This window comes from Amblyomma maculatum, chromosome 4 (assembly GCF_055883805.1).
Source record: "Amblyomma maculatum isolate TAMU_Amacu chromosome 4, ASM5588380v1, whole genome shotgun sequence".
NCBI classification, from domain to species: domain Eukaryota; kingdom Metazoa; phylum Arthropoda; class Arachnida; order Ixodida; family Ixodidae; genus Amblyomma; species Amblyomma maculatum.
This window is the reverse complement of record NC_139347.1, coordinates 62,806,553-62,823,079: the sequence shown is the minus strand read 5'-3', so window position 1 is coordinate 62,823,079 and position 16,527 is coordinate 62,806,553. Positions and strand designations below refer to the sequence as shown.

Genomic DNA, 16,527 nt, shown 5'->3' with positions numbered 1-16,527 from the left:
TTAGTAAACACGAGTTGGCAGCTCCTCCCAATTCTGTGAGAGCATGTGGTCGCATTTCGTCACCCAGCCCCACGACGTATCAGCGGTCGCTTATGTCATCTATCGCCTGCCGGAGCCATGAACATGATTTTTCGCTGACAACGCCACCTCACAAAACAGGATTGTATTCAGACGGGGGCTTCAACGCTACCGCGTTTGAATGTGGCTTTTTTTTTTTGTAGCGAGAGCTACATTGGCCACAGTTTCGCCATTTCGCCGTGCCAGTCCATGCCTGTTCATGCCTGTCCTTGAGAAGAAGAAGAAGAAGAAGAAGAAGAAGAAGAAGAAGAAGAAGAAGAAGAAGAAGAAGAAGAAGAAGAAGAAGAAGAAGAAGAAGAAGAAGAAGAAGAAGAAGGAGAAGAAGAAGAAGAAGAAGAAGAAGAAGAAGAAGAAGAAGAAGAAGAAGAAGAAGAAGAAGAAGAAGAAGAAGAAGAAGAAGAAGAAGAAGAAGAAGAAGAAGAAGAAGAAGAAACAGGAAAAGAAGAAGAAAAAGAAGAAGACGAAAAATAATAATAATAATAATAATAATAATAATAATAATAATAATAATAATACGAAGAAGAAGAAGAAGAAGAAGAAGAAGAAGAAGAAGACAGATAACTCGGTATTTGGTAGAGGCGAACGACAACAGCTAGTTGCTAGGATAGAAGGTTCGTTGAAACGTTGTGACTTCAGTGTGCCCCGGAGTTCGACGTAGAGACGATGTCATACCACTAGAAGTCTTCTACAGCCGAATGAGAATGGTCAACTACGAGAGGAAAGGGGATGCTCATACATGAAGTGATTCCCCTACGACATAAATAAAGCTGAAACCTAAAGCAAGCTACTATGCGCAAAAACCATGTTCTTACTTTCAAGCCGAACCTATAAGCGTAGCCATGCAGACTGCTCTCGCGTAACTTCAGGTTTTCTCACAGGCTAAACTACAGTTATTTTTTGTTATATACGACTATAGCCCTGGTATTAGATGAGCCCCCATCTCTCAAGATCACTATCTTGATAAAGCCATCTATGAATGCCCCGAACCATAGCTGCCGCTAAGACTGAAACCATAGTCACGAGGCAGTCATGAAAAGATCTTGCGTACTAGGTGCAGATGGCTTCTAATTTCGTTGGGTACAGAATGTGCAAGAGTAGACTTCGATGCTTTATACGCTTACCTGCTGCATGCGAGACCTGCTTCTTCTTTTAGAACCTTCTTCCCGAATAAAACAACCTGCTGAGTAAGTACGCACACAAACAAGAAAAAAAACAAACAAACAAAAAAAAAAAAAACAAAACAAACAAACGTAAAATAAAATAGCAGATGATATGTTAGATGTTTATAAGAGGATAATGGTAAAAGCCTACCCTTCCTTTTCTATCATTTGCCTCTCATCGCTTGCCTGTTACCGGCGTTCGTTGCAGTGCTACTTATAATTATAACTGGTTTAAAGGAAATGTAAGGCGCAGTATCTGTCGCACTTCTCCGGCAAGTGTGTTTGGGCGGTACACTACCGCTCCTGTCGCATGGAGTTCCTTGCCGCGAGGTCAAGTGTGGGATTGCAGATGGCGGGAACGCTAGACAAGAACTAAACTCGCAGAATCTCGCGGAATATGACAGATCTCGCGCACAGATCTCGCGCAGAACTCTAGAGCATGGGATTTTGTTCCATGAGCCTTGAAAACTCAACTCAAGACCCCCCCCCCCCTCCCTCTCTCCTCCTCTTCCCGCCAATACCCCCAATCCTCAACCCCTTGAGGGATGGGAGACTTTGCTATTCAGCCCCGCCCTATCGATTCAGCTCGCACTGACGAACAGGGGCCCAGGAGCTGTTGGGAACATATGGGTCCCGCAACTAGGGGGGTGGTAAAAATATTTTAATGGAAATGTTTAGGAGGTTGTAGAGGCGGTTGGAGTCCTCAGACCAGAATCCCACTGGCGTAGGCTGCTGTCCGCGCTCTTTCGATGAGTTCTTTTTGACCCCTTGCGTCCGAGCTGATCAGAGCTGCCTCCCACCACTCCTGCGTTGGCTGGTTATTAATAGTGATAGTCTGATTTCAATGGCAGGCCTACACCATATGGCACAGGTCCGCCTTCTCCCCGCAGAATTTGCATTGTAAGTCAAATGACTCTGGATCTCCGCAACTAGGGAGCCACCCTGTCTGGTGCCTGCATGCACCACTGGATTATTTCGGGCCTAATAAATGTTGATTCCTCCTCAATTCAGTATTCCAACAGCACCAAGGAGCCGTGCTGTAATCGCCGCACTCTCCTCGTTACCGGTGGTAAAATAGTGGCATGGGCTAGGTTTTTTCTTTGCCTCAAATCCTGGTTTGTGCTCTTCTCATTTTTTTTAATCGGTGTTACGTTTTTAAAGGAGTTCATCCAACCACTTATACGAAGTCATAATGTGCGAACTACCGGTCGGCTGACAGCTTGGCAATCCATATAACTACAGCATGTCGCTCGTCTGGCGACCATCTAGATGCTCTCTACATTCTTCACACCAGAGTATGGAAGCTTGTCGGCTGCATAACTGTAAAATGAAGCTAACGACTGAACCCCACGGTGGGCACTGAATCCATTCCAGAAGTTCTGGCCTGGAAGCACAAGCTAATCATTCGGTGATAAGAACGACAATGCCGGGGAATCGTCGTGACTCATTTGGTCAGCAACATCGCGGGCAAGCCCTTTATATTGTCACGTAGTGGTGACGAGGTCGACGACACAAATGAAGGGTCGATGATTGCACTAAAGAAACCTTTTATTTGGGCTGACTTGCGCCCGCAAAAGAACTAAGCAACTCGGCGGCGGCGATAGCAACAAACGCGCTCGTCGGTCGTCGAACAAAGAATGCTCGTCAAACTCGTCGACGATCAATTTAAAGGCTGCACAGAACAATCTAGATAACGTCGCAAACAGCTACCAGCACGGGCTGGAACATTGTGGAAAGACACCCGAGTGGCCGGAACCTTCGAGACAGATCTTGGTGCATCTTGCGCTACAACAAAACTGATAAAGGTGTGACTCGCGACATCGAGCATTAACAAACAAAGATTACGGAACTGATGCGCGGTCCAGAATCAGAGTGATAAGCCTGTATGCCGGCGGCTGTTAAAAAACAACAAATACTGTTTTGAAGGTTTCACGGCATTACTCCCCCCTTAAAAAAAACATCGCCTCGATGTTCCAAAACAAAGAAACTTAAACATAAACACTGCAAAGTTTAAGCACCACAGATTCTTTAACGCACGTAATATGGCTTCAGTCGCACAACATGTACAATTTCTGGGCGTGCGCGTCGCCGTTGTGATGCTGACGTTCCGTTCCGCAACAACTTTTCACTTAATCCGCGACGGCGAATTGGTGTCCAAACCCACACTTGGTCTCCTGGATTGTACTCTGCGTGGCGTCGTCGTAAATTGTATCGTCGGCTGTCGGTGCGCTGTTGGTCTTTAATACGCAGCCGTGCGAGTCGTCGGGCTTCCTCTGCATGCTGCAGGTAGGCGGCGACGTCAAGGTTGTCTTCGGTGGTTACGTGCGGCAGCATTGCGTCGAGCGTCGTCGTGGGCTCCCTGCCGTACACAAGCTTAAACGGGGTCGCTCTGGTCGTCTCCTGGACTGCCGTGTTATACGCGAAGATCACGTACGGCAAGATGGCGTCCCAGGTCTTGTGTTCAGCGTCGACGTACATAGCGATCATGTCCGCGATCGTTTTGTTCAGGCGCTCCGAAGACCATTGGTCTGGGGATGGTACGCAGTTGTTCGTCGATGGCTTGTGTGACTGTATTCCAAGATGGCTTGCGTCAACTCTGCCGTAAACGGCGTTCCCTGTCCGTGATGAGCACTTCTGGGGCGCCGTGTCGCAAGAGAATTTGTTCGACAAAAAATTTGGCGACTTCTGCCGCGGTACCATTTGGTAGTGCTCTTGCTTCGGCGTAACGGGTGAGGTAGTCAGTGGCCACGATGATCCACTTGTTACCCACAGACGAAGATGGAAAGGGGCCGAGGAGATCCATCCCAATTTGTTGAAAGGGCAGGATTGGGGGCGGAATCGGGTTTAGTAGTCCTGCTGGTCTGATCGGCGGCGTCTTGCGTCGTTGGCACTCACGACACGTCTTCACGTAGTGGGCAACTTCGGCAGACAGTCGCGGCCAGTAATACTTCTCCTGGATTCGGCGCAACGTGCGCACAAATCCGAGGTGGCCTGCTGTGGGCTCATCGTGCAACGCCTGCAGAATTTCTTGCCGAAGGGTTTTAGGCACTACGAGAAGCTGCGCGGTCTTTTGGGTGCGAAGTTCTTCTTCACGAGGAGGCCATTGCTTAACGTGAAGGATGATAAATGTCGCCTGAACACACCAGGAGGGGAAGCGGTCTTTCCTTCCAAGTAATCGGCTAGCGCTTTCAGCTCAGGGTCTGATCGCTGTTGTTCTGCGAAACTGCTGGCGCTTACCGGTCCCAAAAAGGCGTCGTCGTCATCGTCCTTCGGGGGAGCATCGACGGGAGCTCGAGATAAGCAGTCTGCGTCGGAATGCTTCCGGCCCGACTTATAGACTACAGTCATGTCAAATTCTTGAAGTCGTAGGCTCCATCTGGCAAGGCGGCCGGAAGGATCTTTCAAATTAGCCAGCCAGCAGAGTGCGTGATGGTCGCTTACCACCTTGAATGGTCGGCCGTATAGGTATGGACGAAACTTAGAAGTGGCCCAGATGATTGCAAGGCACTCCTTCTCCGTCGTCGAGTAATTGACTTCGGCTTTTGTGAGGGACCTGCTAGCGTAGGCGATTACTTTCTCCTGTCCGGCACTCTTCTGGATGAGAACGGCTCCTAGGCCAACACTGCTCGCGTCGGTGTGAATTTCGGTCTCGGCGTTTTCATCAAAGTGGCCAAGTACAGGAGGGCATTGCAGGCGGCGCTTGAGTTCGTCGAAGGCTTCTCCTTGCGGCGCTTCCCATTTAAAAGGTACGTCAGCCTTTGTAAGCTGCGTCAACGGTTCGGCGATCCGCGAAAAGTTTCTGACAAATCGTCGATAATAAGCGCACAGCCCAAGGAATCGGCGCACAGCTTTCTTGTCGGCAGGCGGTGGGAATTGTGCGATTGCAGCTGTTTTCTCCGGGTCTGGGCGGATACCGTCCTTGCTAACGATGTGACCTAGGAACCGGAGTTCTTCGTAGGCGAAGTGACATTTCTCTGCTTTTAGCGTTAGTCCCGATGACTTGATGGCTTCCAGCACTGTCTGTAGTCGTTTTAGGTGGTCTTCAAAGTTTGATGAGAAGACAACAACGTCGTCCAAATATACCAAACAAATTTGCCACTTCAAGCCTGCCAGGACTGTGTCCATCACTCGTTGAAATGTGGCTGGTGCGGAGCAGAGGCCAAATGGCATCGCCTTGAACTCAAAATGTCCGTCCGGTGTGATGAATGCGGTCTTCTCGCGATCTCTTTCGTCGACCTCAATTTGCCAATATCCGCTTTTTAGGTCCATCGATGAAAAGTACCTTGCATTGCAGAGCCGGTCGAGAGTATCGTCGATGCGGGGAAGCGGGTAGACATCCTTCTTCGTTATGCTATTCAAGCGGCGGTAATCAACGCAGAAGTGAAGTGTGCCGTCTTTCTTCTTCACCAAAACGACTGGTGCAGCCCAGGGGCTGTTCGATGGCTGGATTACGTCATCACGCAGCATTTCCTCAACTTGATCGCGAATGGCCTGGCGTTCTCGCGGCGATACACGATAAGGGCTTTGGCGCAGAGGTCGTGCGTGTTCGTCCGTTATTATGCGGTGCTTGGCCAGTGGTGTTTGTCGTACCTTCGATGACGATGAGAAGCACTCCCCGTAGCTTCGAAGCAGACTGAGAATCTGGTCTTTTCTGTTGTGGGTCAGTGCCGGGTTGATGTCAAATGTAGGCTGACGGAATAGGTCCGGTGCGTCTTCCAGCGTTTGGTTGTGGAGGGCGAATACATCTTTGAGGTCCGCTAACTCGTCGAGAAAAGCGATCGTCGCGCCCTTGTTGAGATGCCGGTATTCTTCGGTGAAGTTTGTTACCAGAACCTGAGCTTGACCTTTCCGGAATTTCGTGATGCCTCTTGCGATGCCGACACCTCGTTCTAAGAGCAATTGGATACTTCCTTCGACGATGCCTTCAGCGGTTTCGATGTTTGCGCTACCTACGCAGACTGCGATGCTTGATCGGGGCGGGACGGTCAATTCTTCATCGAGGACGTTTAGGGGGATGTGTTGCATCGACGTCGTCGTAGCAGGAATGGCTTTGTCTGCAGAGAGCTTGATGAGCTTGGATCGCAGGTCGATGATAGCCCTATGTTCATTTAGGAAGTCCATGCCTAAAATCACGTCGCGGGAGCACTGCTGCAAGACCACAAAGCTGGTGGGGTAAGTACGCCTATTTACGGTTATTCTTGCAGTGCATCGTCCCGATGGAGTAATCAGGTTGCCACCTGCAGTGCGAATCAGCGGGCCATCCCAAGAAACATGGATATAGAAACATGTGAATAACCGGGGCTCTTTCAGCCTGATCACGCTATTTTTGACATCACGATCGTATTTGTCTTTTCAGCTTTTTTTTTTTTTTGCCTTATAGGTTTAACGTCCCAAAGCGTCTCAGGCTATGAGGGACGCCACAGAGGAGGACCCCAGAAATTTCAACCGAAATTGTCCTCTAACGTCCTACGACATCGCACAGTGCACGAGCCCTTTTCGGGTCCTGGCCCTGATGGGGCTGGGATAGGTAGGTCAACGCCTTTTGCGGCGGGGCCTAGCCTGCCACCGAATTTTTATCTGTTGTAAGCCGTCATTGCACCCACCACTGCTCAGGTAGTGGACGACGGTTGTTGCAGCGCGCGTCTTTCTCTCCCTCTTTTTCTTCCTTCTATATTTTCTCTACTGTTCGCACGAGGCAGCGGAGGTGGCTCAGCTACATAGCTAGTAGCAAGCCCGTGCATTTTCTTTTCTTTCTTCCTACAGCCACAACAACAACAACAGCAGCACTGACATCGCACAGCACAAGGAGGCCTCTCCATTTCGCCTCCATCGAAACGCAGCCGCCGCGGTCGGGATCGAACTCGGGTATTCCGGCACAGTAGTCGGGCGTTTTACCAGTACCACTGCAGCACCGCGGTGGGGCTGCTGAGCAGACGCGCTGGATTTTGCGCAGTGCAGGGACTCTAGAATGGCTTCTTAGGCATTATATAAATGTGTTTGCTGCTGTCTCCTTGAGCTCGTACTTCTCACACTGCTAAAGTTACCACGAAGAGAAATGCAAGGGCGAGCTAGCTCCACGGGATGGCCACGTTATCACGAATGCTTGCTCACGAAGATGACTACTAATATACACAGGGACCGGCGGACGTCGCTTTTAAGCTAGCGCTTCATAACAAGCCCAGATCGTCGCTTCAGTACGCACCACCCTTTGTGTACATCAGCACGAGAATGCCATGACAGCTTTACAATTTACGCCTGCAGACCAAAACTTCTCGGGCATCTGAGCTAAAGGACGGCAGTGGTACCCAAAGTGCTCAAACTGACTTGCTTATTAGCGATAAGCAGCGGTCTGTTATTCCTAGCATCAATTAAATGCTAACATTTTAACCGCCTTGGGTTTAAGCAGATTTCTTTTCTCTAAGGCTAATTTTATTAGAAAAAACGGAAGAAGCAGGGTAGGTCTTTCCTTTATCTGAAATGCAATAAAAGCCCTTACTCCGTAGATGCATAACTACCACATTTAAAGAAGGATAAAACAGCGCATAGGTCGCTCAGCCGAAATACTGGCCACAAGGCATTAGCCCGGACCAAGTACACGAAGTTGATTTAGACGTTCTTGTCGACGCACACACTCGACTTTAGATCAGGATCTTGTTTGGTAACACAGATATTCAGCACGTGTCGCAGAACTTTGTTTAACCAATAGCAATTGTCCTACGGCGTCTGTAAACCAGATACAAAACAGTCCTGAAACTGCTCTGCAGTTGTGTGGTGTCCTATGAATTTCTGCTTTAAAATTCTCCTCCTTCTCACCGCAGTGGCGCGAATCTAATGGGTAGTAACAACGTAACGTAATGGGTCGTAACAATTACTACGACCACGGGCCGAAATATTATGGACTCATACGGTGTTAGAGAGCCCCTTGCAGAAACAGGATAGGGGTATACGAGAGACAACCAAGAGGCGCCATCTAATACTGGTTCGTTTCATCAATCTGCAGCCTCCGAAATTCCCGGCAAATTGATCGCAAAATCTAAAGCATGCTCGCAGGGTGGCGGTGTGGCATGCGCCTGACTGGATTGCCTCCCTCCGAAATTTTCTCGCGTAACAGTTAAATACGAAGTATTTTCGAAATCATTCAAAATGCCACTTTCTCCCCGCAGAATCTCGTAAAAGATGTGACCAAAAGCACCGATGACTTTTATGGCTTTTAAAATAAAAATGAATTCTTCTGAATATGCAGAGAGACATAAAAGCCAGACAGAAGCAACTTATGGCTTTCGCTGTTCGTCAAAAAAGAAAAACACGGGTCGATTGATCCATCGTGCACACTGCGCCACAATGCCACCCTTTCAACTTTTGACTATGTCGCGAGCCTCACAGTTATTGAAACCAATGTCTTCGCGTATTACTACGTAGCTACCAGCTACGCTTTAGGCCTGAAGAGAACATAGCGACCAGCGTTTCAGAAGTTAATATGAAATTCGTAAAAATGATTTGTAGCTGCCGACAATACTCGACTTCTTGCTTCCGGCTTAAAACTTTGTCCATCCGTTTTTGCTGCACCGTTCAGTAAAGCTTGTGGATGCGTGCCTTGGCCAGTGGTTGAAATAAAAATATTTTTTGCTTCTTGGCAAAGCAGTAGTTCGACCAGTCGGTTGGTCGATTGGTGGGATGGATAGATGGATAGATGGATGCATCAATGCAGGTTACAAGTGTCCACTCTGAAAAAATAAAAAAAAAGGGGGGGGGGGGGGGGGGGCGGGGGGCGGTTGTGTAGTCACCACAATGCTCTACCGTTCTATTTATATTTTTTTTCGGCAACCCTTGATCTTTAAAGAGCTTAGTTGTAGACCCGCTCTACAACTAAGCTATATTTTTAGGTACTACTTATATTTCTGATTTATTATCCTTGCGTCCTCGTTCTGCTATTTAACCAATAATCTTCTAAGCGCTTCTTGATAACTTCTACTGCAGATTCATAGATGTTTCCTTTACGTCTATACGATAGGGCATCGGGGAGAGTAACTATGTCAGCATTGACATCTGAATGAATACTAAAATTGAAGTTCCCATACTCAACAATGAGAGGGAACATCAGGCGCTCGAACCCCAAGTATCGACGGCAGGACTCTAATCAAACATAAAACAACAAATAAACATCAAACACAGTCAGAAGAAACAAGGTGATAAACAAAATTTGGGAACATTAAAGTTCCTACTATTTCCGGATTCAGTTAAGACCAAGTCACAAAGCTAACAAAATCTTAAAAAAAAAAAAAATCAGACTAACAAAAATAGCAAAAATATGACAATGTCTTACACATTACAAGGCGAAAATGGACACATCAGGCTGAACAAGTAACACAACCATTCGAATGTGTCATACACAGACAGCATATCTCACCCCACCATCTCTGCATCATGAGCCTCACCTAAATTGTCAGACTTTTGCATAGCAGAAGCGGAAGAAGATTCATCTTGCGGGCGAGGCATTCAGCTAAGGAATGCTGTGCTGTTAATGAAGGCACAGGTGTCGTGGGAGAAGCCGTAGCAATTTGCACAACCTGAAAAATCTGCGCTGTTAGAATGTAGTATATGCACTCTGTAACGGTGGTTAAAATCCTGTCAACCATTTTAGCCATGGTTGCTTCTACGGCTGTCACTATGGCTTTAGATAGTGAGAAATCTAATGTGGCTCCTGAACGGGCTGACACATCTGTATACCCGTCAGCTCTTCAATTTCCAGTATTTCCTCACGCTGCGAACAGCGTTGTCGATCAATGGTGTCAAGACTTTGCATTTACTGAGCCCTAGATTGACAGTCCAAATAATTGGCAAAGTGAATTCCCCCGCAAAGACAGTATTTGAAGTTTTGTTCTGAGCATGAACTCAATTTACGGGCATTGCGGCATTTACAACATCGCAAAGAGGACTTACAACCATCAGCAGTACGGCCATAATGCCAGCAATTGTTGCACTTCAGGTGCTTTGTTGGAAGAAGATCTACACGGAAGATTAAATGCCATGCTTTAATCTCTGATGGGCAGGCCCTCCCCGAGAAAATAGAGATTACCGATTCTGTTGGCGCCAGCACATTATTTACCTCCCGGCAGCAGCAATAGACAGCAACAACACCTGCCGCGGAGAGAAGGTCAAGGGTTTCTACTGGATTCAAGAAAGAATACATCTCGGACCGGACTTTTGTGCAGGCTAGGTGGGAAGGAATGAAGCTGCTTGCCGGATGAGGTGCAAATAAAGAGCCGTACGTGCACTCTTCGTCCGCCTCTTCATATACTGCGCGTCTATCTAGCGAGCGCACGCGTCGCAGTTTATTTTCTGAGCTTTGCGTTGGGCATCAGTTGCAGTTGCTTAGCTCAGCTAGGCCAGAATCATCACGATCACGATGATCAAGCGTGATGATCGCGATGAAAACGATGATGAGCATTGCTAAGAGTGACTTCACGCGCGGGCGGCGGGAGGAGACCGGCGCGGCTCCGGCAAACCGGTTCCCATGATGGTTACGGCGCATGCGCAGAAGTGACTAGCACAGACAGTCTGTAACGCGCTACTGACTAACCTAGAGTAGCTTTCGTTATAAAAAGTAGTTCTTTTTTTTTTCCAGCCGGAGTTGAGCCCTAAGGAATATTCAAGTATTTTTGCAAAGAAGTCCGAAAATTAAGGCATGCTTATGTTTTCATTGAAAGCGTTTTGATAAGTTTTGATTATTCGTCATCATAATCAACAACAGAAGCACCACGAGGAGTAGAACGAGCAGCAGTAGGGAGCCCTAACGGAACGTTGTCTCGCTCAAAGTCCCTTCCCAATTACACAGCTGCCTTGTGCCTGCAGCCGTCTCTCCATTTCGTCAAACTTCGTCAAATAATATTTTGTGCCCAACTTTGCGTAGCACATGCTTTTATTTTCACCACTACGAGTATATTCTTATAATACTGGTACGTGAAAGAAGGCTAGTAACACAACAAGGGAAATCACAACAGGTGATGAGAGACGTAGGTGCTCAGGCAAGCACCAACCGTTTCTTCAGCTTTGTCGTCTATCACTATGTAGTCAATCGTCGTCCTCTTCAGTGGCATACACGTAACATTACCCCGGCACGAAAAGCAAAGTCCCGATGAGTACTACGTCGAGGAACTACAGCTGGAGTGGTACGGCTTCATGCGAGCGACATGAACGATTTCTGTACCGGGCATATCGAACTGTCGGTGTGGGTGCACAGGGGTGACCTCGGATGTCACGGAAGTGACTGGCCGTAAAACAAGGTAGGGGCCTGCGTAGCGCGGCAAGATCTTCTCACAGAGCCTACTTCTACGACCGGGAGTCCAGAGCAAGACAACAGAGTCTGGAGAGTAGTCGGCATCCCGATGACGATAATCATGGCGGCGTTTTTGAGAGTTTTGGGAGGAAGCCAGTCGCCGGCGAGCAATAACATGGGCGGTGTCAGCTCGGGATATGACGTCACGAACATAGGAACTTGCATTAGCGGTGGGAGGCAGTACGCTGTCAAATGCAAGAGAAGGGTCACGGCCGAAAAGAAGATAGAAGGGCGAGTAGCCCATTGTATCGTGACGGGATGAATTAACGCAAAGGTTACAAACGGTAAGGTAATATCCCAGCCACGGTGATCATCCGAGACATACATTGACATCATGTCCGTGAGTGTGCGATTGAGGCGTTCGGTGAGGCCGTTCGTTTGTGGATGGTAAGCGGGGGTGAAGCAGTGCTTAATGAAGCAGTATCGGAGAATTTCTTCGATTACTCTAGCAAGAAAGCAGCGACCACGGTCAGTGAGCAGCTGGCGTGGTGCACCATGGAGCAGGATAACGTCATGGAGGAGAAACGCTGCCACGTCAGTTGCACAGCTGGTGGGTATCGCTCGTATAACGGCGTAGCGCGCAGTATGGTCCGTAGCCACCGAAATCCATTAATTCTCCGAAGCAGACACAGGAAAAGGCCCGAGGGGACCAAGGTAAACTCGGGAAAATGGATCTATTGAGATGTGGATCAGCTGTATAGATCCAGCAGGCACAACCGAGGGCTTCTTCTGGCGCTGACACCTGTCACAAGAAGGCACGCTACGACGTAACGACGTAGCGGTAGAGGCCTGGCCAAAAGAAACGCCGGCGGACGCCGTCGTACCTACGAGATACGCCAAGATGACCCGCAGTGGGCACGTTGTGCAGCTGCTGAAGAACCGTGGCACGCAGGTGGTCTGGGACTACAAGCTTAGCGCCATCTGGTCGCATATTGCGCCTTGTGGAGCCCATATAAAGCAAGGGTAGCGTCAGGGTGATCAAGGCTGAGGCGGTGATAATGCCGCAAAGCTTGAGATCTAAGCGCTGCTCATGACGAATGTTTGAAAGGCCAGAGATCGAAAACACACAGGGATCACCGTCACATTCGATTTCAGACGGCGAATCTACCGAGTTGCGGGACAGGCAATCGGCATCAGTGTGTAGCCGGCCGGACCTGTGGACGATAGAAAAAGTATATTCTTGAAGACGCAGCGTCCAACGCCCGAGACGACCAGTAGGGTCTTTCAGCGAAGACAGCCAACATAAGGCGTGGTGGTCGGTGATGAGGGAGAACGGGTGGCCAAACAAGCAAGGGCGACACTTTGTAATGGCCCACACGAGGGCTAAACACTCGCGTTCTGTAATCGAAGAATTTCGCTCAACCGCTGAAAGGAGGCGACTGGCATAAGCAATGCCAGCGCCAGTTCACTGCTGAGCGTGTTTCAAATGAAACCATTTTAAATTATTTCTGAAATTTGCAGTCGCGTACTTTAGCCTACTCGCGAGCGGAGAATGTTTTTCGTTATTTTCGAGCCAGAAATCTTGATTTATATTTACCACAGACAGACAGGCAGCACAAAAATGAATACACCTCTTTAGTGATGCGTACAGAATTCTGATTTTTCCACCCTAATACGCAGACAGCTGAGTGATCATAACGCTCATATTTTCTTTCACCATATTGTGAAAGAGCCACGTTTTGAGGACCATGCCACCTGTTATTAGCGTCATCCCGCTGTCTCTATCGCCGAACACAAAAGCCAAGATATCTTTGCGTTCACTTAGCAGAGATATCCCTGGGCGCAAAAGTTATCTGATGCCCTTGACAACCTGCGGCGACAATGGCACCTTGTATCTCCATCGCGTGCGTCACGCCACACTGGTGCTGCCTCTTATTACGAACCGTTCGAACATTGCCAATCATTTTCTCACCTGGAACCACAGCATGGTCGCGATACCAAACTTCGTGCTTCTTATTCAAGTACAGTATCGAATTTTATTTTCCTTTTCTTCTTAGCATAAGGAAGCAGCTTCCTTCGTCGGTGAGCATTTTAGTCAGATACAGCTCTAGATGGAAATATCCGCCAACCATAATTCATCCATACAGAAAGCGGATCCGTTTTGAAAAGCTTTCTGGCTATCTAAATAAACATCTGAATTATCTTCCAAATAATAAGCCAAAAAATTTCGATTCCTCTGGCTTGTTTCGCAAAGCTGAATATCGATAAGTGATTATTTACTGTTCAGTGAAGTAACATACACAGAGTGTACCATTGCTTATAGTTAAGGCTGCTGTTTTTATAAAGTAGTACCCAAGTATAGAAAATGCAGTCAGAGAACTCATCCAGATCTTAGCGCATATAATTAGCTTCCGTTTAAAGTGTGTCTGGCAATGCGCCTTTCTTCGCTAAGGTGACTGCGCAAATCACGTTGACGAGGAAAAGCTACAGAAATGTTTTGCAGGGTGTATTCCATTCGGGCATTCCTGAATCTACGATGGAGCTCAGAATCTACCAAGGTGTTGAGAAATCCCGTTTAAGCATTGTTACGAAAGGTGCGCGTTGGCTTGCACGAACCTATCCAGTGATTTGGCGGTGACCCAAGTTCCAAACCCGGGGTCTTGTAAATACAGAACCCTCTATGAAACCTCAGTTTTGATCAGGAGCAAAAAATGAGCTCCAGGTCGAGGAACAACTCTCTTGTATTATTTACCATGTATAATGGCGGCTTATTTTTGTCTTTGCAGTTTTTATATTTTAGACGCTTTCTTAGAGCGAAAATTCTTCTTGAACATCAAGATGCTGAATTTACACGCTTTTTATGTTGCAAATAGATTTTTACTAGCGGTGAACACCACTCATATTTGTTCAACTTTTTGTTGCTTTTAAAAATGGTGGTATTAGGCTTTTAACTAATAAACCTATTTGATTTTTTCACTTAGTCCCAAACTCCTCAGGTCTTAAATTCTTTGTTATGCACCCGTTGCTACAAGCAGTATTTAACACCCAGTAGAATTTATACTGTTCGTTCCTTTTCGAAAGGTTCTTTAAACCCTTCCTGTCATATATATTTCGGCGTGGAGAAGACCGGGAGGCGTACTTGAAGGTGATGGTGACAGAGCATATATTTACAGCAGAACATATATATACAGAGAGTAAAACTGGAAGAAGAGATGAATTTACAAAAATGACACTTCGAGCTACTTTACGTTTCGACCTAACTGGTTAGAGCATAAGTAGAACCGCCGTGTTACATGCCTACGCATGGAGCCCCAGCTCAGACTGGACTAAACTCTCTTGGATCACATACCGTTTTACACACTCCCAAAGCAAAGAAATAGGGGCGGTCATTTTCAGCGGCCGGCCCCACACATCAATTGTACAATGAAGAAATGCTATGCTAGATGGGCGCAGCCCCGTGGGTTGGCCTCAGCCTCTAACCCAGAGCACTGCTAGCAATACAAATTACAACAAACAAAGAGTACGGCGACACACTTTCTTCGGTGAGGGTGTCGATTCCTCTCCTGTCGGGACACTTTCTTCCCACTGGATTCCCGGACGCGTATTTGGGTTTGCTCGGTACGGTGGCTCCGCAAGGGACAAAGCAACAGAAGAGACGAAGAAAACGGGCTGTTCCGACTAGCATCTACCGCCCCCAGGAGCCGAGCAGCCCAGAGATGAGCGGCGCATGCTTTTTCAATGGGCATCACGTTGGACGCGGCACTAGCTTGAGAGAGCCTATACTACTACTACTACTACTACTACTACTACTACTACTACTACTACTACTACTACTACTACTACTACTACTACTACTACTACTAAATAATAATAATAATACACAGCAATATTTCTCTGCCAAGTACTATTATTAATATTATTATTATTGTTATTATCATTAGTAGTAGTAGTAGTATAGAGGAAGACTCGTTTCACGAAGTTGGCACTGAATTGTTTAGTTAACGGCCGAATTAACTGGCTAAATATTATCTTCACAGTTTTAATAATTAATAATAATAATAATTGGTTCACGGGAAGGGAAAGGTGCAGTATGTGTCACACTTCCACAGACACAAGTGTGACAGATACGGCACCTTTTCCTTCCTGTGAACAATAAATATTATTATCATTAATAATTAAAACTGTGAAGATAATATTTAGCCAGTTAATTTCAGACAATTCAGTGCCAACTTAGTGAAACGAGTCTTCCTCTATACTACTACTACTACTACTACTACTACAAATACTACAACAACAACAACTACTACTACTACTACTACTACTACTACTACTACTACTACTACTACTACTACTACTACTACTACTACTACTACTACTACTAATAATAATAATAATATTAATAATAACGATAGTAGCAGTAGTAATAGTATTAGTAGTAGTAGTATAGGCTTTCTCAAGCTAGTGCCGCGTCCAACGTGATGCCCATTGAAAATGCGCCGCTAATCGCTTGGCTGCTTGGCTCCTGGGGGCGGTAGATGCTAGTCGGAACAGCCCGCTTTCTTCGTCTCTTCTGTCGTTTTGTCCCTTGCGGAGCCACCGTACCGAGCAAACCCAAATACGCTGCCGGAGTAGTAGTAGTAGTAGTAGTAGTATTATAGGCTCTCTCAAGCTAGTGCCGCGTCCAACGTGACGCCCATTGAAAAAGCATGCGCCGCTAATCGCTAGGCTGCTCGGCTCCTGGGGGCGGTAGATGCTAGTCGGAACAGCCCGTTTTCTTCGTCTCTTCTGTTGCTTTGACCCTTGCGGAGCCACCGTACCAAGCAAACCCAAATACGCTTCCCGGACACCAACGCCCAATCCACGGTGTCGTTGCTGAATAAATTCTTCCCACAGTGCATTGCCATGCGCCACCCGTGTTTACTCCTACGAGCAACGATAAAGAAATTGGAAAGACCACCCAGTTTCTATGCTGAAGGCCCGGTGCCGGAGCAAAGGGTAGCTGGTAGCTTCTGG

The 16,527-nt window shown here is 47.3% G+C and overlaps 1 protein-coding gene across 1 annotated transcript in view; it reads left to right on the top strand.

Annotated features, from left to right (window-relative positions):
• Positions 1-12,069: 12,069 nt before the first annotated feature.
• Positions 12,070-16,527, top strand: part of LOC146191236 (cytochrome P450 2C28-like) — a 25,280-nt gene continuing 20,822 nt past the window's right edge. Inside the window, exon 1 of the mRNA XM_084600292.1 lies at positions 12,070-12,108. Within this exon, the coding sequence (XP_084456418.1) occupies positions 12,070-12,108 (39 nt within the window). The remainder of the gene's footprint in view (positions 12,109-16,527) is intronic.